Below are 24754 nucleotides of genomic sequence, written 5' to 3'. Positions count from 1 at the left end.
AAAAGATGAACGATGTTTTAAGAGAGTTGCTCTATCAGCGTTTACAAAATTTCGAAAACATCACTGGATCTAAGAAAGCCACTCGTTTAGTTTATTTCTTTGTCACTTCAGGAGATTCAAAGTGATAGTGTTTTCTGTTATGTCGTTGTATCTGAGAGCACAAAGTTCCTAAACAAGACTTTTCAAAAAGTCTCAGTTAAAGGATCACACTCCTAAGAAGCATGTCATTTCAAAATTTTCCACTGTCCACGAGATAATTTCTTGGAAGGGCTAAATAAATAAACCATATAAATGTCTTTTTCTTAATAAACGGAAGACAGAACGCTTAGGATTTAATAATTGTTAAATAATTGAAGCGAAATCACGTCCTCAACGGGTGCACGTGCATAAATGAAATTGGTGCCCATTGAGTATAATTGAATATAAGGCACTTTCTTCCAACAATATAATATTTTTTAAAAAGACGCCTTAGTAATACTCTTATGTTCCTCAATAATTTTCAGTCAAGCTGTGAACGAACAGAAGAAAATAGATTTTGCTTTCCGGCTTTTAAAAAAAATATAGTAATATTTGGGGAAATCAGAATACCAATTTAAAATTAAATAAAAGTGAGTAGCAAAAAGGTTAAAATTGGCAGTCTCATCTTAAATTATTGCGCGCACTTTTAAATTATCCAATGAAGCTTTGGTTCTCGGGCTTCAGCCAATCAATGATAAGCTTCCGTCCAATGGCAAGAGGCTTTTTCTTAGGACTAGCCAATCAAAAGTGCAAGGCGATGTATAAATGCTGTCCCGCGAATTTGTTTTCTTCAGTTCCCTTTTTTCTCCTTTCTGCGAAGAGATGGCTCGGACGAAGCAGACGGCTCGCAAGTCAACCGGCGGCAAAGCGCCCCGCAAGCAGCTGGCGACTAAGGCTGCTCGCAAGAGCGCGCCCGCCACGGGCGGCGTGAAGAAGCCTCACCGTTACCGCCCGGGCACCGTCGCCCTGCGAGAGATCCGCCGCTACCAGAAGTCCACCGAGCTGCTGATCCGCAAGCTGCCCTTCCAGCGGCTGGTGCGGGAAATCGCCCAGGACTTCAAGACCGACCTGCGCTTCCAGAGCTCGGCCGTCATGGCGCTGCAGGAGGCGAGCGAAGCCTACCTGGTGGGGCTGTTCGAGGACACCAATCTGTGCGCCATTCACGCCAAGAGGGTGACCATCATGCCCAAGGACATTCAGCTGGCGCGCCGCATCCGCGGGGAGAGAGCTTAGATCTGCCTCCTCTCGGATTTCATTCGGCCTTTTTCGGAAAACACCATACCCAAAGGCTCTTTTAAGAGCCACCACCTTCGTCTCGAAAGGAGCTGAAAGTCTCTTTAATTCTAGTTTAAATGCTTTGAAAAATTTAAAACACTCAGCGATGTATCTATACGTACTTATTCTAATCCTGTCTCAACAACCAAAGGGTAGGTTAATGGAATGGTTAAAACATCGGGAGACTGAGTTCTAAGCCCGGTTAGGCACCAAGGTAGGTGGGAGCCATTGGGCTAATGGGCTTTAGCAAACAGCCAGGGGCGAGCCGTTTATAAAATTGTTTTAAGAGAATTACGAAACTTCCAGGAGGGAACAATTGACGCGCATGCGCACACGGTAGCAGCTAGGGTACTCTTGAAACTGCTCAACTAGTAGGATGGTTTGTAAAAGGCGCTGTTGTGTAGGGTGTTTTAGGTTTAATTTCGAGTTCAGAAACTACTTGGGAAGCGAATGTATTTAAATTTAGAATGGCATAGGCATTTTCTTAAATCCTGAAATTTACCAAGTTTCATTTACTGCTTAATTTTTTCTGGATTTAGGCAAAAGGTATCTAGCAACAAATGGAAACTACCTTGCTGGATTACAGGTGATTGACTAATAAAATGAACTAAGAACAAGCCCTCTGCTTGATAATTATTCCGAATCCGTCTTGATTTGGGTAAGTTTAAAACCGTTTTGTTACTCTGCCAATGGTGTTTGTGCATTCTCTCGTATCTCAATGTGTTTCTTCCAGGCACAGGGATAGCAATAGCACTTGTATACCGATTTACAGCCCTCAGCAATTTACAGAGTAGGACTATTGCCCCCAACAATCTGGGTCCTCAATGCTCTTGAGTAAGTTTATAAGGTGATAATGCATATCTGGGATCAAATTCTGTAAAGGGGCAGGTCATAGCTGCTCGCAAAGGTCTTTATGTGAACTTGTATGAAAGTGGCTGTGCACCTTTTTGTTACATTCCTTGCAAATGTATTCTCAATTTATAGGGTGAAACTGGGCTTTTGAAAAGTGCAAAGCTTCCCACATGGCTTTGTAATGAAATCAATGTTCTGATTATCCTGATATGTGAGCACCTGGCATCTGAGAACATTTGGATACTGTACCTCATTTCTGTAATAAGTCACCCACTCACCACAGCTGTACTGTGGAATTATGAAGCTGCTTGCCATGCAGTGGTTCATCTCATCTTTATTCTGGGGCTCAGCTTGACATTAAAAAGTTGATGTGCAATACCAATTGAAGTCTGCTTCTTACTCTCCCTTCAATGCTTTGTTCTCTTTGTGTAAACCAGGTGTTTTCTGGTTTGGTTTTGCATAATTTCCCCATCAATAGGTATTTGGACATGGGACAAGTGATTCTCTGTATAGTCTGTATTGTGGATGTTTTGATCTGTAAACAACAGCTTTGTTTTGATAGACTTCATTGTCACTTTGAACACTCGGCATACATTAAAATGAAGTTTTGTTGCATACAGCTCTCAGGGTCATCACCTCCAATATACGCTTCATAAACATAACAATAACAAAATTATGCATATGGCCACATACATGACAGAAACAACACTAGTTTGAGTATACATGTACATGGCGAGAAAAAAGTTTACCAGATGGATGGCATAAGAAACAGCTGTTACAGAATCTGGTCCTGCTAGAAATACTTAGAAACCTTCCAAGAGGGGGACAACAAATGTGTGTGCCCCTGTGCATGCATGCATGATACTGTGCTCTGCCTGCCCCCGCACATGCACTTTGCCCGTGCATGTGCACATGACCCCCACATGCACCCCAAATCCTGTTCTTCATGCATAACCCCTTGCGCTCTCCCCATATGCATGCACCATCCCCCACATACACCCTGCCATCCTGTGCATGACACCCGCATACGCCCATGCTACCCCACACCCCGTGCATGCACACAGGTCTCCCACATGTGCCCCACCACCCGTGCATGTGTGGCAGAGACCTAAAAATCAGCTTGTGGGCAGGAGGCATGTGCACATATGTGGTGGAGCTGAGCTGGGGTGACTGCTCATGTACCCGCAGAGAAGGCTCTGTGGCATGTGTGCCGTAGGTTCGCTATCACAGGTTAGGCTGATATAATTGGGAAGAGGTAATTTCTCAGGTAACCTGGACCCACCTTACGCACATCCTTCCCTCTAAAAAGATGGTTAGATACCAGATAAAAATTGTCCATGGTAGTGAAAAGAAAGTAAACCAAGGTCTCTTTAAGAGGTAATGGAGAAATCCTTTCAGTCAAATAAAAAATTGCCACCAAAACCCATGCTCACAACACTTCAGGCCAGGAGGGGCATGGATCTAAAGACTATGTGGATGAGTTCCAAAGGACACTGTCTGCTTATTCAGGTCCAACAGCCTCAAACCGTTCCCAAATAATTTTGCAAACACTTTTCTGAAGTAAGTTTAGGATATAATTTGTCTAAATGCTTCATGTTTCTCCTACACCAGGAGAGTGCTGCACACACCATTAAAGCCTTACAGGTGTAACAATTGAACTAGGGGGTATTTATATTTTAGAGTAAGACCATTAATAGAATAATCCAAGTTTAGAAATGGAAGGATCTTAGAAAATACCTCATTCTATGAAAATACTGTTTATTCCCAAACAATGAACCTAATGATCCGTTAAAAAAATAAGGATTTTGTGATTAACATTTGGTGCTCATAATGTAACGTAATTCATTTTAGACAGTTAGTACCTAATGCATTACTTGAATGTGTTTTGCCTCCTTTGATCCTAGAACAAAAGGAACATTTGAGCTCTGCATCTGGGCAGTAATTCAAGATCAAGATAATTATTAAATTTTGTTGATATTGTTATTTTATTCAGTTGTGTTTAATTATTCACACTTAAGTCAGCAGAATAAACAAAATGGGAAATTAAACATATCCATTCCAAATTTCTAAAGAGTTCTCTAAGATATTTTTTTCTGCGGTGGCAGGAATACTTATTCACATCTAGATGCAAGGTAAATTCTTCAGACAGCTGAATAATTAATGGAGAAGGGGTGTCCTTCCAGCTTTGCAGCATTAGCTCTTTTGCAATCTTTAAGAATGCTGTCACTGATTATGATTACATGCCATGAAGTCATTCTTGAATCGTAGTGACCACATTGATTTTCTCCATGATGATCCTATTCACCTTGCTACTGGTTGTAGTCTTTTTTTCCACCTTTCTCAGCATTTGACCTTCTCCAGAGGGGTAGGTCATCACACAGTGTGTGTATGAAAGTAGGATAATCTGAGCCTGGTCATTTGTACCTTGAATGAAAACTCTTGAGTTGATTTGTTTTATGGTCCACTTTTATTATTTGGCTGTCTGTTCTGACACCACCCCTCGTCCTACACCAAAGCACGCCGAGACAAAGGTACTTCAAGGATTTATTAACACACAGACAAGACCTTGGCAGCAATCCAGCACAGTCCAGACTTTGCAAGCAATCCAGCACAGTCCAGACTTTGCAAGCAATCCAGCACAGTCCAGACTTTGCAAGCAATCCAGCACAGACTAGACGTTGATAGCAATCCAGCACAGACTAACCTTGGCAGCAATCCAACCTGCCAAGGTAACCACGAGAGTTTTCCAGCTCTAGTGAATACGTTGACTCCTGCAACGAGTGTGCTCCTGCATGATGTCAGGAGCACACTCCCTTGTCTCCTCCCCACTGGTCCAAGGCTCAGTCACCTGGTGGCCAACCAGCCTCTGCGCCCTGCTCAGAGTTGAAACCCTGTCCAGGGTCCTCCACATCCTCCAGAGCCGACTCATAGGACCCCTCGCTGTCAGAGTCTGGTGATGGCTCCTGCTGGGCCACAACAGCTGTCTAAAATAATATCAGAAGTTTTCTCCAACATCAAGGTTCAGAAGCATTGATACTCTTCCTTTTCACTGTCCTATTAATATTTGTCATTAGTATATAATTAGAAAAAGAACAAATCTGCAAAAACCCATAAGCCTTCCAGAACAACATTAATATCCTTAATATTCCTGCCTTCTATTTTTCCCATAACAACAACCCTGGATTGGGCTGACATAAAGTGACACAAAATCACACGGATGGCTTTTATATCTAACTCACATTCTCCTTGTTTCTAGGCCATCACTTAAACTACTGCACCATACTGGCTCATGTCAATTTTTTCCAAAATGCAGAGTCATTGTGTTAAGCCACAATAATTTCTCTTTGTTCTTTCAGTCTCTTGTGTGATGTATAAAACCTTTCTAGATTTTAAATCAGAAATGGGCGTTTTACAGCCCACGGGCTACATCTGGCTCTGGCTATTCCTGTCCAGTTGGTGGTGGTGATGGTGGAGAATGAGGCATTGGCAAGGAGTGGAGCATCAGACAGTGGGGCATTGGAAGGTGGGGCAGAGAGCGGGGCAGTGGCCCTCCACAACAGTCCCAGTTTTCAGGTGGCCCCCTTGAGGACATTTATTGCCCACTTCTGTTCTAAATGTTCGTCCTTTGCACTCTACATACGGAACTGACTGCAGATTCAACTGCCAAAATTAGCTGAATTTCAAGCATCTATATCTGGTACCTGAAGACAGCTGCCATGATGGAGGCTCATTTATGTTTGCTATTCTGTAACCTTTCTATTTTGGGAGACCCTGCATCTAATATCAGCTTAAACATGTCCTTTAACAATAAAGGCGGACAAGAAATATCATGCTGTTTATAGTTTTCTGCAAACTCAGGATGAATGAATTACCCTTCAACTCAACAGTAGAAGGCCTATCATGTTTCAGTGGAATAATGATCAAACTAAGTTACTCAGTGTTACCCAATTCCTGAAACCTTTAAGTGATATCTGTAAAATAAATGTACTGTGATTATAAACACTGTTTCGAAAAGAAAATTGTAATCTGTATTTTCTGACCTTGCCTTCCCATACCACCCTATCCTTTTAGGAAATAAACTAGCTAAGAGCCATATGATATATTGATTAAAATGCTGGGCTTGGAGAGGGGAAACCCATGTTTTAGTCCTGTCTTAGTTATGGAAGGCAATTGGCACTGCCTCTCACCCCTAATCAGTGCCAGGCTTGGCAATAAGCCATCTGAAAACAAAATGACTTGTGGCATCACGTACTAAAACTTTGCTGTGTGACTTCTGCAGGCACAGTCTAAAAGAAGAGGTATGGCAATCAAAGAAGAGAAATGCTAAGAAAAAATAGAAGAAAACTATCCACGTTTCTGCTGTATATATAGAGCAGAGCACTTATTTCTTCAGATCACTAATATATATGCGTAAGTAGTGCACTAATGTGCCTATATCCCTGTCATTGTATTTTTATTCTCTTATTCTTGTTCTCATTTTTGTTTGACATATTCCAATAAATAAAATAAATATGTATGTTAAATACTAACTAATACTTTCTGTGTGGAATTTTCACAGTTGTCACTGTGTTCTGAGTATTCCTGTTCAGTCAGTTACACTGTGGACCCATTAAATCTTTTATCTTACTGGATAAAATACACTACTCAAGATCTTTCTCACCACTGAGAATTTCCCAGCCACCAGGTGTTGCCTGGGCGCCTTGGCTTTCAAGGTTTGGAGAACAGCTTACAGAAAGAAAAAAGATTGTCACTGAAATTAATGGAGAAAGAAGAGAAAATCTCCTGAACGCTGCAAAAGAGATATTGAAACGGCTGCACAGTAGTTGAAAAAGCTGGTAAAAGAAAACATGCTATGCAAAGTTGCAGTCCAGATTACTGTAGCTGTCCATTGGCTTATTGCATATAAATGTAAGTAGCAGAGTACCAATTACTTTGCTGGATGATTTAGGTTTTAATCTTAATTTTGGTACATGAAATCCAGCAAAAATTTATATGACTCCTATTGGATTTAATGTCACATTTAAGGCTTCTGCCTGAGGCATAATAACTGGGACTAAAATCCATTGAATGTGGTAAAAATTTATGTAGAGGCCTAGGAGACTGGAAAAAGAAATATATTGGTTCATGTGGCACATAATTAAGGTATTGGACTGGAGTGAGATCAAGCCACAAGTCAGTTAAGTGTCTGTTCTGGATCAGAATGTATATATTTTTGAGTAAATAGCTGGTCATATTTGGCTCTGCTGGTTTTGCAACTGTACTACTGGCTTAAAAAAAAGATTTCTGCCTACTTTTTCTTGCCATAGTTCTCTCTCTACTAACTCACTTGCTATTTGGATTAATAATAGTTCTTCTTTTTAGATGGTGCAGGCAGTGGGGCTGTGGTAGAAGCTTCAATAATCCCAGTTGGAGGTAAATGTAAACTCTTAGCATGCATGATATATTTATTTATAATAAATACCCATCTGAGGTATTATATATTGTTATTGCAGCAATATAGACAAAATTGTGGAATATAGTTTAAATCTCTTCATTTGATTAGAAATCATCTGACTTTGATTAATCTCAAAGAGACTAAGGAAGATTGATTTGTCCATTTCCTGCCTTTTTTATTTTTACAAATCACTCAAGGTGGTGAACATATCCAACACTTAAAAACAACCCAATGGGCTGCATGTTGCCCTTCACTTAATTTTGGAAATATATATTACATGCCAGTTTGGATGGCAAATCATGGTTGGTAGCTTATGGCAATGTGTGAATTCACCAATTATGGTTTATAGTAGAAATTGATTAAGTAGCCCATGACTAGTGAGCTCAGCAACGAACCTTTTCATGCAGTTTAAAGTGAATAGCCTCAGAATGGAGGACTGGGTGGTCTTCGGATGTTTGGGGACTGTAGTTATCAGAATTCCTCAGAGGGGCAACTCTGAAACATCCATAGTAAAGAGGTGGAGGAGTCGAAAGGAAGGTGTCCTTACCCACGCCATTTGCCACAACTCTTCCTCGGACCTGGGATCTCAACTCTCACACTTCTATTATCTGAGTTCCAGGCTGTCCCAGTGAAAAAAATGTGTCAGGCAGGGAATTATGCTATTAAAACATTCTTGAATAAGGAAATGTTCTCCATCACCTGGAATCCGGATAGAGTACAAGATAAAATCCCCCTTCACCGGCAATCAGATTCACCCCCCCCCACCCCTCTTAGGTTTCAGTTTTCCTCTTTTAAACAAAGACACTATTGGAAGAAATGTCCATCTGGGAAACATGGAGACTGCTTGGAAAGAAGGTTTATTGATGAACAGGATCACATGCCTAGAAGATCTTGGGCAAAGAAAAAAGGGAGGAGATGCTGAGAGTGCCTGAGAGTGGATTTTATGCCCTTTCTGGGCTTTTGAATTTCAGCTTGTATTCTGATTGATTGTCAGACTCCCATGGGGCCATTGGATTGGATTGGATTTATTACATTTATATGCCGCCCTTTTCCCTGAAGGGGACTCAGGGCGGCTCACAATTCAATCAGGGAAGGGGATAAAAAGATGAACATAACAATACACAATTTAAAACACACAACAACCATACCATTCGAGGAGGGGGGCAAAAGCTCTTTAGCCCCAGGCCTGTCGGAACAGCCAGGTTTTTAGGGCTTTGCGGAAAGCCTGGAGGGTGGTGAGGGTTCGAATCTCCACGGGGAGCTCGTTCCAGAGGGTCGGAGCAGCCACAGAGAAGGCTCTCCTCCGGGTAGTCGCCAGTCGGCATTGGCCGGCGGATGGAATTCGGAGTAGGCCTAATCTGTGGGATCTGATCGGTCTATTGGAGGTAATTGGCAGCAGGCGGTCTCTCAAGTACCCGTGCAGGGTACAGGGTTACCCGCCATGCAGGGGTAACTTTGTAGGTTGTGTTTTGAGTCCAAGCTTGGTTGAGCCTTGCTCAGTGATGTAATCTTCCAAGATGCCATGTGATGGATTCTGTTGCTAGAAGGTAATCCTACCTTTGTTGGATCTTGGGTGATGGTATTTGCTTATGAATACACCTAGTCATCCCTTTAAGTGCTGACTTCTGCGGTGGGCTGTTGAGGAGTGTGGGGGCTATTAAGAGTGAGTCTGCTTCCTGCATAAAAACATGTTTCTCCATTTCTCATCCAGGGAAATATAATATTCTGCCGTTTTAATATTTCCAAGAATATTTCATTTTTCTAGGAGTGGGTGGGTGCTAATTTCCTACAACACCAAATCCAAGTGGGTATGGCAAAATGTGGAACTGCATTACAAACTTAATCCTGGAATGTCCAAGAAAGTAAAGATTTTTATTTGACTACAAGGCACAAAGTAGGAATTAAGCTGGAAAGCTGAACTACAACAAACTATCTGAAGCCGAGATCTGTATTACAAAGCTCACAGTAGTCAGTAATTTATAAACAAATGAGGTAGACTGATAATTGAAATACAAAAATCATTTTTTTTAAACACTGAACAGGTTTTCTGTTGTTTTTTTTAAAATTACAACTAAAATAAAAGTTCCCTTTCAGCTTTTACTTTGTTGGTTGCCTTTCTTCTAAAGTTTGCTGGCTTTAGACCTGAATCCTCAGGTCCTGAACCCTACCCCTTCACTGTCACTAGGGAATACAATGGCTGTTATACTTGAAGCTCTCCCCCTCATCAAGTTAACTGCTCAAAATTAAAAGACCCCTTAATCTACTGCAGGATCCCATGATGGGAATGGCACAATTAGATAATTTCCATTGAGGATAAGGTACTAGTAACCTGAAAACTACAGTAGTCCTACAACTTCCATCACCCTTATTAGCCATCTAGATGATGCTAAGAGATTATTTTCTGATACATCAAATGTGTGTCTCATATTATTAGATGCTCTCTTGTTTGCTTTTGCATTAAATGAATGTACCATTGTCTCCATTTCCATGCCAGACCCTAATATAGCAGTGGGAAAACTTTCATCCCAGTCTAGTACATTTGAAGAAAAAGGGGAGTCATGGAAGGCCATTGATGGATCCCTGGCAAATATCTACACAAATGGAGACTGCACTCTGACAAAGAAGGATTTTGAGCCCTGGTGGATGGTAGATTTGACTTCAGAATTTCAGGTATCTGCAATAGTGATCACAAACAGAGGAGACTGTTGTGAGTCACGAATAAAAGGCGCTGAGATTCTGATTGGAGATTTACCACAGAAGGGCGGCACAATGAATCCCAGGTACTGGCACGATACTATATTGTCCTCTTAAGTGGGTTTATGAGAAATAAGTCTTACTGAAACTTAAAATCTGAGCATTTGTGTGAATAAACCCAAATGTAGCTTTTTTAAGACATGCAACTCACAATAATTTAGGAAGATTTAGATTTCCTGTCCTGTGAAGTGGAAGAATGTGGCACTACAACATTCTGGATAGGTAGCAATTTTAGGAGGAGAGACATGTTAGTTTATGGTGCCAAAAAAAATCAGACGGAGTTTGGTATAATCTTTTCTGACTAAATTTTTTTAAAGGACATATACTTTTGTGATCTGCAGCTCACTTCATTGACTTAAAACTGTAATAGAGCCTGCTCATCACAGTCGTAAGTGTGACAGTTGTAAACTGGGTCACCCATCCAATTTTATGACATTTTTGTGGCAGTCATTAAGTGAACCAATGTACTAGTTTTGCTGAAAACTAGTAAATGCCAGTTTTTGGCTGAACTGTCATAAATTCAGTCACATGTCACTCCAAATGGCCGTGAATTGAGTTGTTGAGCACCCAAAATAATTCTTTTAAGTAATTTTCTTGCCCTGTCAATTGTAAGTCCAATTTTGATATCATCTCTATCTTGTCATCTTAAATTTGTTCTATATCTTTAATTTCAATGACGACATGTTTTGGACATAGTCTATCTATAGAAGCAGACATCATTATACACATTGTTGATGTTGTGGCTATTTTCTGATTCCAGTCTTCAAAATTCTTCTTTAATATATCCATTCTTAGAATGTTTTCAACATTTTCAGGCTATAAATTGTTCCTCTTAACTTTAGCCCCATCTAGTGCCTATTTGTTGAATTCATGAGATTGCATTTTTGTTTTGTAAAACCGTAAAGAGAATTTATTTCCAGTGAGTAGCTGTTAGTTCTTTATAATTAATTCCAAAATCTTATTATGAAAGTTTCAACATTTCAATTTTATTTGCTCCTTTAGCCCATTCATAACTTTCTAAAATCAAAATCTTATTTAGCTTTTTGCTGCTTATATCAGATTATTTAATTCTTAATCTTATCATTAAATTTTTCTTTCATTCAGGATTGAAGGCAGACTCAACTGGCATTTTCAGATTGGTCAATCCAAGGATCTTTAATATCTTTAATATCTTAGAAGTATTTAATGAGCAATTTCTCAAAGTGATTAGAAAGTGTGGTTTGTGAACTTAGTATTCTTTAAAAGTGCAAACAAGATAATCTCATTATCTCCTGGCACTCCCACCAGTGGAAAACAGCTGTCCTTTGATCTCCTTATAAGGAGCAGCCTTCCTCACTTGTCCCAATCTCCCATCCTCTCCTTATGTGGGAAGTTCCAGGGAACCATTTGATTAACTGGTTTCTTGGTCTTTGCTACAGCTGCCCATCTTCAGTTTGCCATACCTCTCCTGGAAATCCCAATTAAATTTTCCATCTGATGCTTGACATGCAGCTACATCTACTTGACACCACTGTGTAATCCCGACATAGCACTTTTCAGTATTTAGCAGTCATCCAAATCAGTGGTGGGTTTCAAAAATTGTTCGAACCTACTCTGTGGATGTGGCCTCCTTTGTGGGAGTGGCTTGCCACCCATGTGACCGGATGGGAGTGTCTTGCCACCCGTGTGACCGGATATGAAGATGCTAACGACACTGTATCTAAAACTTACCCTGTGGTAAGATGAATAGCCAATGAATTTAATAAATAAATAAATACAATTTCATCTTGCGAATTAGTGCATCTACAGTAAAATGTAACTAATTTACAAGTCAATGGGAAGATTGCCAATCTATACCATCATATTTATTCTACTTGCTCCAGAAGCAAATTAAATTGCACAGTATAGTTTTAAGTAAAGGTAAAGCTTCCCCTCCCACATATGTGCTAGTCGTTCCCAACTCTAGGGGACGGTGCTCATTTCCGTTTCAAAGCCGAAGAGCCAGTGCTGTCCAAAGATGTCTCTGTGGTCATGTGGTCGGCATGACTAAATGCCAAAGGCGCATGGAACACTGTTACCTTCCCACCAAGGGGTCCCTATTTTTCTACTTGCATTTTTACATGCTTTCAAACTGCTAGGTTGCCAGAAGCTGGGGCAAGTAACGGGAGCTCACTCAGTTACGCAGTGCTAGGGATTCGAACCTTTCTGATCGACTAGTTCAGCGTCTTACTACTGAGCCACTGAGTCTAGTCTTGTATAGTTTTACAAGGACCAATATTGGAAGAACAGAGATTACTAGCAGATATAGTTCCCCATCTGTTCTGAGAATCTTGTGAAAATCATGGCTTGTCTTAGCATGAATGTTTATAGGGCTCATACATAAAACTCAGGGACTCACATTGTGCCAGTCTGCAGTTTAATAATAATCTGGCCCCTTGGCAGGTGTGCTACAATCAACAGCATGGAACGTGGGGAAACAATGTCATTTAACTGTGCAGGCATGCAAGGACAGTATGTGACCATCACAATCCCCGGGAGATACGAATACCTAACAATCTGTGAAGTGCAGGTGCTTGCACATCCATGGCTTCAAATAGGTAAGTAGAAACTGTGTGAATATTATGTGCACAGTAGTGAACAGAGGATGTATGGCTTATGTAATGTTCTGTGTTTGCTGTATTGTACTATATTTCATCATAATGGGGATTTTGCTTTACATCAGACATCTAATGTAAGAAAAATATAGACTAAGATGCACATACCTTTAACTGACAGCATTGATGGTTTCCTGTTTTGTTGCTATAAGAAAAGTGCATTCTTGTATTTATGGGGTGATCAGCAGAATAGCAAAATAATCAGACAAAGAGAAAGATGATTTACTGTTTCACAACATCTTTCATTTCATGGAAAAGGAGATAAAAGTTATACAGTTAATAAATATTCAGGTAGTAATAGCTGCATTGCAATAGTGGGAATTTATTGGTCTATCCTGAAGCTGAGCTATAAAATTTTACCAGTGAAATGGCTAGTTAGAAAAGAATTTTTTATTTTATTTATTTTTTAAAAAAATTATGATCTCAAAAGGGGACTTTTAGGAGACAAACTGCCTGCATTGTTTATTTTAAGAGAGAGAGAGAGAGATTGATTGATTGGTTTTCATGAGGGTGGGGTAAGGCACCCTTTTCCATATCTACATCCTCTTTCATTTCCTAGTAGGTCAAAGTAGAGATACTATCAAATCTTATTCTTGAATATTAGAAATTCAGACATTTCATTTCTTACAGTTCATGATGGAGGAAGGAGTCCTGTTCGAGACAGTGAAACTGACTCAGGTATGTGAGAAATCATCATACCTTTGCCCAGATGTATCCACATGTACAATTCACCTGTCAAGAGGATCTCTGACAGGTCACTGGGGCGTGTGGGTGAATACAGAAGTAATAGGGAGAGGTTAGTAACTGAATGTCACTGATTTGCTTTGTCCTGACTGATGTTTGGCAGGAAAGACACAAAACAAGTATCGGATCAAAAAGGTGGCGATATGTTACTACTGCTCCTGCTGCTTTTTGTCTCAGGGCCTTTGAGATTAATTCATTGAAAGTGAAATAACAGAGGAAGGGGACAGAGATAGAGGCAGAAGTAAATAATGAATCATTTTATACACACCTATATATGTTGGAACACTCTAATCAGTGGTGGGATTCAAATAATTTAACAACCGGTTCTCTGCCCTAATGACCATCTGGGTAGGTGGGGCTCGGTGGTCATGTGACTGGGTGGGCGTGGCCAACTCAAGGTCACTCAGGTCGATGGACGCTTCACCTTATCTGTTACAATGTAATAAGGGTTAACTGGAGAGGCAGTTTCTGTAAGCAGGACAATAAAGATTAGGCTAGAAACAACACTAGAATGTTTCCTTCCTGCCTTCCTTACAGGATTAGCCCTGTAAAGTGGGAAAAAACAAAAGGAGATTTCTTCCAACAATCGGTTCTCTGAACTACTTAGAAAATTACCAACCGGTTCTCCCAAATAGGTGTGAACTGGCTGAATCCCACCACTGACCCTAATACTAAAAGTTATTTAGGGGATACAAAAGAAGAATAAAAATACAAAAAAAAGCAGAAGAAGGTATATAATAGTTATTTGATTTAGATTTCACCCCAATCAGAAAATACTGTTAGCAAAAATGTAATACAACATCCTTGGTAAAAGGCTAAAAACAATCAAATCACATCCCACTGTTACTTACACTACCTGATGACATCAATTCAACCCTCCATGGCTTTCCAAAGTAACTTTGTTTTTAACAACTTAAAGAAAATCTGTAGAGGAAGGAGGAATTTGATTTCTGAGGGAGGCTATTTCAAAATGTCAACAAACTCCTCTATCTTTTAAAAATGTGTGGAATCACAAGGCAGTTCTGAGGTGTTCAATTTGAATATGTTCAAGTGGGCCAAAATTGGGTAGAAAAAATTGTCCTGTCATCACTTGGACACCAAACCATATAGGTTAAAAAAAATCCCAGCACTTTAATTAATCCCAGCACTTGGAGCTAATAGAAACCAATGTAGGGTTTCATTAAGCACTTACGTATGCATCAGAGGTGGGTTCCTACCGGTTCAGCCCGGTTCGGCCGAGTAAGTAATAAGCCTGCTGCCCACGCATCCGAACTGGTTCTATTGGGGGTGCCTACAGTGCTGCAATCTTGTTTTTTTGCTTCTGCACAGAAGCAATTTTTAAACTACTGCACATGTGCGTGTAGCGCACATCAAGCGGGCGCATCCAAAGCGCATCCCTAAGCAAACTGGCAGTAAAAGAATCTGGAACCCATCCCTGGTATGTATGTAATGAAAAATATATAAACTGTTAAAAAAAACAATGTAAGATACGGGTGCAGTGTGCTCATGTTAGTGAATGTCCATCAGCAACTGGGCTGATATATTCTGGACCAACTCTGAGACCATACTTCTAAGCAGGTTTAAAAGGCAACCTCATGTACTGCATGCAATAAAGTAGTCCAAATCAGAGATGATAAGGAAGAGAGTCACTGCCACAACAGTCTGTCACTCCAGGTATGGCTGCGATTGGTATACAAACTGAAGTTAGGCCAGACCTCCTTGGCCAGACTTTCACCTGCCCATCTAGCAATAGCTGTTACTCTAGAAAGAAACTTCTTCCTTCAAGATAGTACCACTCCATGAAGAAGAACACTTGAGACATTGAAGAACTTTAATGGACAAATAGTAGCTCTATCTTGCTTTGGTAGAATTTCTGCTTTTTATATCCCATCCATAACCTTACAGTCTACAGACATTGTATCTTGATATTGACAGCATCTCCTGTTTACCCCGGAGTAATAATGTACAGATAGGTATCAGTCTATTGTTGTCAACCACACCTATATAATATATAATGGTTTTTATAACATACTAATGTATGCTAATTACTGTAGTATGCAAGATATAGCTCTGTGATAACACATAAGTAAAAACACTGATTTAGTGTGCTTCTTGAAAGGTCATGATAATGTTCTCTCTTCTAGGTCTACAAGGCAGAGTTCTGAGTTTCCCCAAGGAATCAAAAGGCAGTTTTGTGATCATATCCCCAATGCGGCATTTGAATTTGATGGAATTCACACTCTGTATGAGGATTGCAGTAGAATATTTAGGTGAACACAACATAATTCTCTTCTCCTACCTTTCTCAAAGTGATGAATTGAGAATCTTGCGTGAAGCAATGGGCCACTTTGGTTTACACATGGGGGGTAGGAGTGTGAGGTTTGCCCTTCCTGATCTCAGCCCTCTGGGGAGCCACATCTGTGTCACTTGGGAGTCAGTATTTGGCCTTACAGCCTTTTGGATGAATGGAAAAAGTAGTATCCGAAAGGTGTATAATATGGGACACATTCTACAAGCAGGTGGCACAGCAATGCTTGGCCAGGATCAAGGGGCACAAAATGTGTCTGATCAGAAAAAGGCATATTTTGTAGGAGAAATAACAGATCTCTACATGTGGGATTATGTACTAAAATCACATGACATACAGAAAGTTTTCCAGGCCCATGAGTTTCCCAGCGGAAACATCTTTGACTGGAAAATATTGTCATATAAAATTAGAGGTAATGTGATGGTATTGCCTAAGGGCTAATAATTCTGTGTGTACATATAAATAAGTATGGAAATACAATCCTATTTCATTGGGCAGCAAGTAAATAAGCAATAGTGGTATGATATCTAAGATGTTGAAGCATAAGTAGTGAACATTTTCTTCTTAGTTTGTAACTGTTCATGTTAAAATTCCTTGAATGAACCCATGAAAATATAAAAAATAAAATTGTCTTATGAATAACAAGTTTGATAAAGTGTATTTTTCTTTCTCATTTGATATGGCCAACTAAAATATCAAAAGACATGTCTGATGTTTGGAGGCTGGCACAGTTTAAGGAAAAATGCAAATGGCTATAAATGTGGTCCAGTTGCTAGGGGCCTGACGTGCAATCACAGGACTGTGGGGAGAGGGGGGGGGATTGGTCATTAGAATCTTTTTTTGTGGGGAGGGGGTCTGTCATAACTTCAAACAATTGCTAAGTGACTGATCATAAGTCAAGGACTATCTGTACTTGATGATCATCCAATCTGCAGATTTTCCTTCTGTCTGTGTCTCCCAAGGTCATTCCCAAATACCATTATACCCCTTCTTGGTTTTCAAAACACTGAAAAGTTGGGTATCATCCACAAACTTAGTCAGCTCACTGCCTATCCTTAAGCCTAGGTCCATTCTGAACATTAACAAGCAGTAGCCCCAACACAGATCTATTTCTTACTTTCCTCCACTAAAAGTTGCTCATTCATTCTTGCAGTTTCCTTTTCCATGTTTTAGCTAGAGACAGTTTGGTGTAGTGCTTAAGACATCAGGTAAGAAACTGGGGGACCCTGAAATCTAGCCCCATCTTGACCACAAAGACAACTGGGTGATCTTTGGACCACATTCTCTCAGCCCTAGAAAAATCTCGTCAAGAAAATTGCAGAGACACGTCCAGGCAGTCTCCAAGAATGTTTTAGATAGTTAACAATAAGTGGATGAATCCTCTTCTCTCATGATCACTAAGTCTGCCCCTTTGATGAGGAAAGTTGTCTAAGGCTTTTCTAAAATTTTCAAGAGTAGATACAATAGGTGCCTATATGCATTTTTGAAAGCTGGATAACTCTGGATCTGGTGTATCCCAGGCAATCAAAAGCAACATTCCCATGACACGTTTTTCTCCTTTACAAAAGAAACAGAAATCAAGTAATCTTGAAGATTGGATGAGATCATCCTCTATTTTCTGAAAAGATTCTGCCAGCTCAGTCACCTGCCTGGAAGGCACAGAATCCCATAAACTGAAAGAATGATGTCACCAGTTATTTCAAGAAGAGGAAGGGTAGAGTCCTCCCCTTGGGAAATGACCACATTTGATTAGAGTCAGGAACAGTAGTGTGTATGTTTGTGAGTGTGTGTAGATGTATTTTAGAAAAAGTGAACACACAGTTTAAAGATGGTTTCCTGAATCTAACAGGAGTGGCACTTGTCTCCATGGCCAGTGTTCAGTGTCATATCCTTCTGAAGTCTCCAGGGGAAGGATGGTGTGTAGGGGTGCCAGGAAATGACATATTTCTGGTCTGATGCAAAGCAATCCCACTGGAGCAAAGGGGGGAGGTTGTGGAAAGTATAAATAAAGCTGTTCCCAAAACAGCTTGAGAATTATTCATGAGAACACCAGTCTGAGAGAAAATGATGGTAGGTGGAATTAATACTTTTTCAATCTTTGACAACTTTTGAACATTTTATTGAAGATACTTTTATCCTTGCTTTTCTATGAAATAATTTACTTTACCTAAAAAGAATACTAACTAACCCACTTACCATAAGTCAGTGATTCTTCTTTTGTGCTTTCTAGTCAGTGTTGACTCCTGGTGACTGCCTGAACTAATTATTGCGGTTTTCTTGGCTAGATTTTTGGAAGTGGTTTGCCATTTCTTTCTTCCTAGGGTTGAGAAAAGTGAATGACCCAAGATCACCCTGCTAGCTTTATGCCTAAGACAGGACTAGAATTCACAATTCTCCAGTTTTTAGCCTTGTGCCTTAACCACTATTAAATTGGCTCTCATTATTATTCTACTTCATTTTAAATTGTCATTCAAAGGTATCCAGCAAATATTCTACAATGTAATGATGTCTTGGGCTGCAGTTTATGCTCTTGGACTTGGAAGGGAAAGGAAAGAAGGTTTTTTTATATTTAAAAAATTGTTATGTTTTACTGCTGAAATATAGAAAACTACAACCCTAGTTTTAAAAAGATAGTGATTATATAGAGAATGTGATAAAAACAAAAATATATATATAACATTATGTTAAAAATTAATTCAGGTTTATCATTAAATCTAACTGACATGGAGACATACTACATCACCTTCTCAGTTTTAAACAGAAACTTTTCAAAATGAAACTTGTATCCTGAAATCATTTCTTAAAATAGACATCTTTCGAATCACCTAAATGTATCATTTTGTTGTGTCCCAAGCTTGAAAAAGCCAAAGCTTTTTATGAAATGACCAATTCCATATTTTTGGAATGTAATTCAACATCACATTAAGACCCTTATATATCACATATCTTTCTTTGAACTTGTGCTGGACCCCCATAATATCATTTTCGTTTAGTTCTTAGCCTAGGAATGAGACAGTTTTAAGTCCTAGCTACATTAGTGTTAAAATATATTCCCCTCTCCTTTATTCCAATATTGTCCAAGGGCAACCTCAAAGTCATCATAAAAGTTTAATCTTCTTCATTATCTTTGAGATGTGAGGTGAATGGCAGAGACTGAAAGACAGGTAAATAAAGATAGCAGAGAGATTGATACTGGGGCTAGCAAATTTGATTCCTGTATAGTTTTCTGGGTGAAGTATGGGAAAAAGTCATATAATATGTACATGAGAAAGCTGAAGTCCAAAATAGATCATGTTTATTTTCACTTAGGGATATATGCCTCTCTTACTGGTGATTTGCAAGGGAGTGCAGTAATTCAATAGCTCTCAAACGATGCTACAAGAGTCCATGAAAAGTTTCACAGGAAAGCTTACCAAGATTTTAGGGATTAGTTTTAGAGGGCGATATCAGAAGGAGCAAAAGGTCTTGGAGCAATGAAGAGTTAAGGGGCAAGGGCTTAAATCTCACATTAAAACAGGATATGGTTTTATAGAATGAGTAAAAAGCAAATTGCCAAATTGCTTCCCTGTAGATATATTAGCATGGCAACTCTCAGAATTCCTGGGCAGGGCAAACTTTGTTTAGGATTTCAGATGCACCTGCATGTCTCTTGGTCAAGGTATGAGGTTGCCTTTCTTAGTGACCTTCTTTTATTTTCCCTTCTTTTCCATGAAGATTATGGAGTACGATGTCTTCTCCTTCAGTTTCGATCCTACATATCGCTTCTACAACACACTGCTTGACCAGCAAAGCCAGCTATGCAACCACATCAAGAAACTCCAAAAGATATTACAGAGACTCAGCAAACTGAACAGATGTTCTGTCATTGCACATCTAACAGGAAATTCTTTAAGTGCAGCAGGAGCAATTATGGCCATAGTGGGGCTGTCTTTGAGCCCTGCAACTCTAGGAGCCTCTCTTTTGGCTTCTGGGGTGGGTTTAGGGGTGGCGGCTGCAGGAGGGGCCGTTTCCATTACTTCAGACCTTTCTTTAGTGTTCTGTAACTCCAAGGAGGTGAAAAGAGCAAAAAAGATTGCACTGGCCTGTCACAATCAAATGAAGGAAATAATGAATTGTTTGGAGTTCCTGCACCGCAGTTGGAATCCCACCGACCCTTTCTTATTGCAGACTGAAAAAAATGCTTGTATTGCCCTTTATAATTCCACCTGCTTCCTGGTGTTCTGTGGTCCTCAGGGCTTTCTGTTGCCTGAGCACACAGAAGAGGTGACAAAAGTGAGCCATATCCTACTTAAGGCAAAAATCCAGAAACTGGCCGAAAACCTAGAAGTCTGTGCAAGACACATGGATGAAATCTGCAAGCTTTTAGAAAGCAGGAAAGCATGTTCCTGGAGGACAAAAGGATTAGTATGATGACATGGGATGAATGGTCAGAATGACTGCAATAACACCAAGACTTCTTGAAAAAATGTAACCTGGGCATAAAAATGCTGAATACCGGTACTGTAATTTAAAATTAGGATTTTATGTACCCAGGAATTTTCTCTATGCATTTCCTAGGATTTGCAATTATCTGCACCCTTTTATTTTTTATTTTTGCTGATCAACGTAACATGTAGAAATCATGGTTGTATCAGTTTGTAGTCTGTACTTTCAGCACATTTCAAGGGAAGTTGTTTGTCACAAAGCACCATACTTGGGTTTTCTGGGCAGGAAAAGTTTTCCAAATGTCTGATTGTAAGATAGCACAGTAAGTTGAACTTTCCTTAACACATGAAATTTCAATTAATGTTTCACAATAGGAGGAAAATATAGGCGGGAATAATTTTCAAAGCTCTGACAGTAATTGTATTTGAATGCTCAAGGGGTCATGATGGAATATGCCAGCATAGACAAAAATATTTGGCAAGTTCAAAAACTGTTGAAGTGTTAGAATCAGACAGATAAGCAAAGCCTAAATATTTCTGAACTTTTCCTTATGATGTTCTCATAGCAGATGGAAATTTGCCCTATAAGTAGGGTTAGAACTGAATCATTTCTTTACTTTCGTTTCTAGAATTTACGATCTTTGTCTCATTTGTCTTTCATGTACTCTTTTCACACATATGCCAGAATATATGTAATTTTATATTTATTTATATGGGCCAGTATTATTGAACTCTTTGTTTAAAAGAATAAGAACACTGTTAACACAAGATAAGATATTCTTCACTGTGTCTGAGGCAACATCTTTAAGTTGCTTGAAGTCATTTTCTTTGCCAATATTTTCATTCAAAAGACATGATAAAGAAGCCAAATAAAAACTAGGTTGCAAACCAAGATCCCCCCCCCCCCAACATTCTATTAGAATTTCATTTGAAGAATTATTTTTAAGAAATCACCTCCTATGCATTTCAGAAACATTTTACTAGAATGTGCAAAAATGTTTTAAGAAAAGCCTTTGCAGATTGAATCTTTTGATAAAAACTGTTCTGTGTTCACTAACTTCACTGTAAAAAATAGATGTTCCTCTTCACTTGATTAATCATCAGTTTTATATCTTCAAAATATTGTTGAATAGAAGGCTAGGAAGAAAAAAAAACCTAAATCAAAGATGGTGGGAACCTTTCCTCAAAGACTTTTTCACAATGGAAAAGAGAGTTAGCCAAGCATTTTTCTTTCTTTTTCTTTTTCCCATTTCTTTCACAAAGGATAAGGCATGCTGGGATCAAAAGATAACAGAAGGGTTGAGTTGTTGCTTTGTAATTGGATACTGTAAACTTCCACTATCTTATTATGTTTGAAATTCATTTTACAAGAAACTGTAAGATTCAGCAGTCTTGATGGAAAAACTAAGAATTAATTGGGAATGATTTTTGCACATTACAGAACTTTTTCACACATCTATAGATATTCATGCAAATAATTTTGTATTAATAGAGTTCCCAAATCTGGACACCAGATAGGGTCATCTGAAGATCTTCAGCCCAAATCTGGTAGTAGTACAACCCCTACCCCCCCCGCCCCCATCCTGCAAGTGGATGTCAGTTCTGTAAACTTTTTAATGTGCTATTGGAAATTATTGCCTGGGATGTAATAAATTTGGAACCAGACTCCCTAAAAGAGAAAAGATGAGAAAAAAGGCAAAAATAACCATACATGCCTATCAGAAGAATGAGAAAATGTTTCGAGGTATACATGTAAGCTTAATTCTCAACCAGATGTTGTGTTTTGAGCTATTCCATTTTACAGAGCAGGTCTAGGTTTTATGCAATTGAATGATTTCTCCTGTCTCTACAAATAAGAACAAGAGCTCACAACATGACAAAGCTATCCTGAAATGCCTGCTTTCTTTAGGCAGTGATTTTATTTTCATATTGGGGAGCATTCAGTCATATGTGTCCAATGACACAGCTTGGGCTTATCAGTAGTGAGAACGAAACCATCAGGCTGTCAAATCCAAAGATGATGTAATGTTTCCCATTTCTTTTTGTATGAGTAAGGAGTATCTTGGGAGATCTCAAGCTCCTTAAAGTGATGGCAATGAAGGAATTTAAATGCATGAGAGTCAAAGGATGTGAGTGTAAGGTATATTTTGTGGAGACATTATAGCAAATCTGGCATATTCTTTGTCGGTCTGTCCCTGTGGGAAAGGAAAATGTGCCCATTATTATCTCTGGGTTATTTCAGTCATTTATAAAACCAGGAAACATATTCTACAGAATCCTAATGCAGTGTAAAAATCAGAACAAGTATGAAATTATTTTGTGATCTGTTATTTATATTATTTCTACCCAATTCTTGAAAAATCTATTTCAGAAAAAAGCAACTTCCATAAACATCTCAATGGATTCAGGATATTTGGAAAAATAAATATGATAGCTGGTATTATTTCTTCATCTTCAAATATACAAGTTCAGCAGAAATTATCAGTGGGGTAAAGTTCCATGATCACAATAATATGATCCTAGTTCTTTTAATCTAAGCTCTCTTCTGCTCTTCTATACAAGAGAATAGTTATGATAAACTTAAAATCAAGTGTGACCTTTTGTCCAAATGCTTCATATTATGATTTATTCAAATAACTAACCAAGTGAGATCCCAAACAATGGTCTATCTGCAATTTATGCAAGTAATACTTTGCCACATACTAAACAGGTGCTTCTGATACTTGATATAGTACTGTAGCTGAAATTCAGATTAAGAACACTGTGATCCATGAGCTCCTGGGGCTAATGGATGTGAGTTGCAAAATTCAGTATGACTACTAGATAAAAGCAGAGAGCTAATGCTTTCTGCACTTCTTTACTGCTGTCTAGACTCTTGAAGTCCAGATCTCGTAGCCCTAGGATTTCCAGATGACTATTAACCAAGCAGCCTGTTTTGCATTTGTTTAACAAAATGCTGCACTGGTCACCTCATTTAATTTTCAGCAGCCACATGTTATGTTAGTGGAGTACTCTTTGAGGGAGGGAGATGGTTGTGATGGAATGCAGGCAATAGTGGCACTAGTTTCACTATAAACTTTCACCATTAATGAATGCTGAGAATGACTAGAATAGAGTGAATGTATTTATTTCCCTTCTGCGCTTTGTATTTTCAACCCCTAAAGAAGTAAGAATGCTACTGAACAAGCAAACATGAACCAAAAGCCTGAGAAGGGGAACATGTATCACTGATCTAGAAACCTAACAAAGATACAGTATATTTCTGATGCCACACTGCATATAGGACATTTAAACACTAGTATCGCATGTTCCTATGGATTGTTGACATATATAAGAGATTCCAAAGTTATACAAAGGGCAGATAATATGATAAGCAGTTTACACTGCCATGTAGAAATGCCTAAAAGTGGTCTAATGCAAATATCTTGGAGACCTAATCGAGCATAAGGAAGAAAAACTCAAAGGAAAGGTAGAAATTGTGTATTTTTGAAGTATTGTATGTGAAAAAAAGAAACTGACCAAGAATGAACAAAGAAATCAGAAAGATTGTGTAAGTAGAAAGATTCATTAAGAAAAATGGAAAATAAAGGGGAAAAAACCCTACAGATAAGGCTGCCAGGTCTCCTTTTTGAATAATGATAATACACGAATGGTTGGTGGATGTTTAGTCACTGTATATGTTACCACTTCAATTTTTGATTTTTTGTTTGCAAATATTGTTATTTGGCAAGTGTTGCAGAAACGTGGCAAAAAATAAATCTTTCATATTTATAACTGATAAATTGGTGACAATATTATTTGTAAAAATACAGCGACTGTGAAGCTTCGACTTTAAGTTACACACAATAAGTTTGTTTGGATTTCTTAACACATTTCCTGCTCTTATACAAGAAGAGGATATGGCACTGTGAGATACCAGCAATTGATGATGCAGGTACGTCATAGTTCTTCAGTGGTCACGCACTTAGCTAGAATGGGTTCTCCCTTCCCCCCACCATTAACTGGGAAAGTATTCATGCTATGGATACACTTCCTCATATGTTTTAGCCTACGTGAACTCCCTGCACAGCCTATTTCCAGGTCACATGAGAGATATGAAGTTGGGAGTAGAAAGAACTGTTGTATATATAATACATGAAAGTATGACTTCTAAATGAATAAAACCCAGTGTATAAGTAATGCTGCTAATCTCTGTTTGTAGGATAGGCACTTAAAAAGTGCTACACAGTCTCTACTTAGATAATAAAGAACAAAAATAAGATTATAAAATCATAGATGTGTTTTTTTCAGAGCATTTAGAGTAAAGGAGGCA

General features: G+C 39.0%; 2 protein-coding genes across 4 annotated transcripts; both read left to right on the top strand.

Annotated features, from left to right (window-relative positions):
* Nucleotides 1-825: 825 nt before the first annotated feature.
* LOC116511811 (pentraxin fusion protein-like) lies at nucleotides 826-16660 on the top strand. Of its 3 annotated transcripts, XM_032222012.1 has the most exons (8): nucleotides 1247-1951; nucleotides 6425-6555; nucleotides 6704-7053; nucleotides 7507-7557; nucleotides 10074-10359; nucleotides 12755-12909; nucleotides 13597-13644; nucleotides 15855-16660. In XM_032222012.1, the coding sequence occupies exons 3-8, from the start codon at nucleotides 6993-6995 to the stop codon at nucleotides 16457-16459; spliced, it is 1206 nt and encodes a 401-aa protein (XP_032077903.1). In that variant the 5' UTR covers nucleotides 1247-1951; nucleotides 6425-6555; nucleotides 6704-6992; the 3' UTR covers nucleotides 16460-16660. The 3 variants fall into 3 exon arrangements, 2 of the variants coding, with proteins under 2 accessions (XP_032077903.1, XP_032077904.1); XM_032222013.1 differs by lacking the exon at nucleotides 6704-7053; XR_004255772.1 differs by lacking the exons at nucleotides 7507-7557; nucleotides 10074-10359; nucleotides 12755-12909; nucleotides 13597-13644; nucleotides 15855-16660 and having other exon boundaries at nucleotides 826-1951; nucleotides 6425-6975.
* A 1401-nt stretch (nucleotides 16661-18061) lies between these two features.
* On the top strand, nucleotides 18062-24261 carry APOLD1 (apolipoprotein L domain containing 1). Its single transcript, XM_032220738.1, has 2 exons — nucleotides 18062-18088; nucleotides 19733-24261. Exons 1-2 carry the CDS (start codon nucleotides 18083-18085, stop codon nucleotides 20426-20428), a joined length of 702 nt encoding a protein of 233 aa, XP_032076629.1. The 5' UTR covers nucleotides 18062-18082; the 3' UTR covers nucleotides 20429-24261.
* The last annotated feature ends 493 nt before the right edge of the window (nucleotides 24262-24754 follow it).

Source organism: Thamnophis elegans, chromosome 7, assembly GCF_009769535.1.
Source record: "Thamnophis elegans isolate rThaEle1 chromosome 7, rThaEle1.pri, whole genome shotgun sequence".
NCBI classification, from domain to species: domain Eukaryota; kingdom Metazoa; phylum Chordata; class Lepidosauria; order Squamata; family Colubridae; genus Thamnophis; species Thamnophis elegans.
This window is presented reverse-complemented; position numbering and strand designations above follow the sequence as displayed.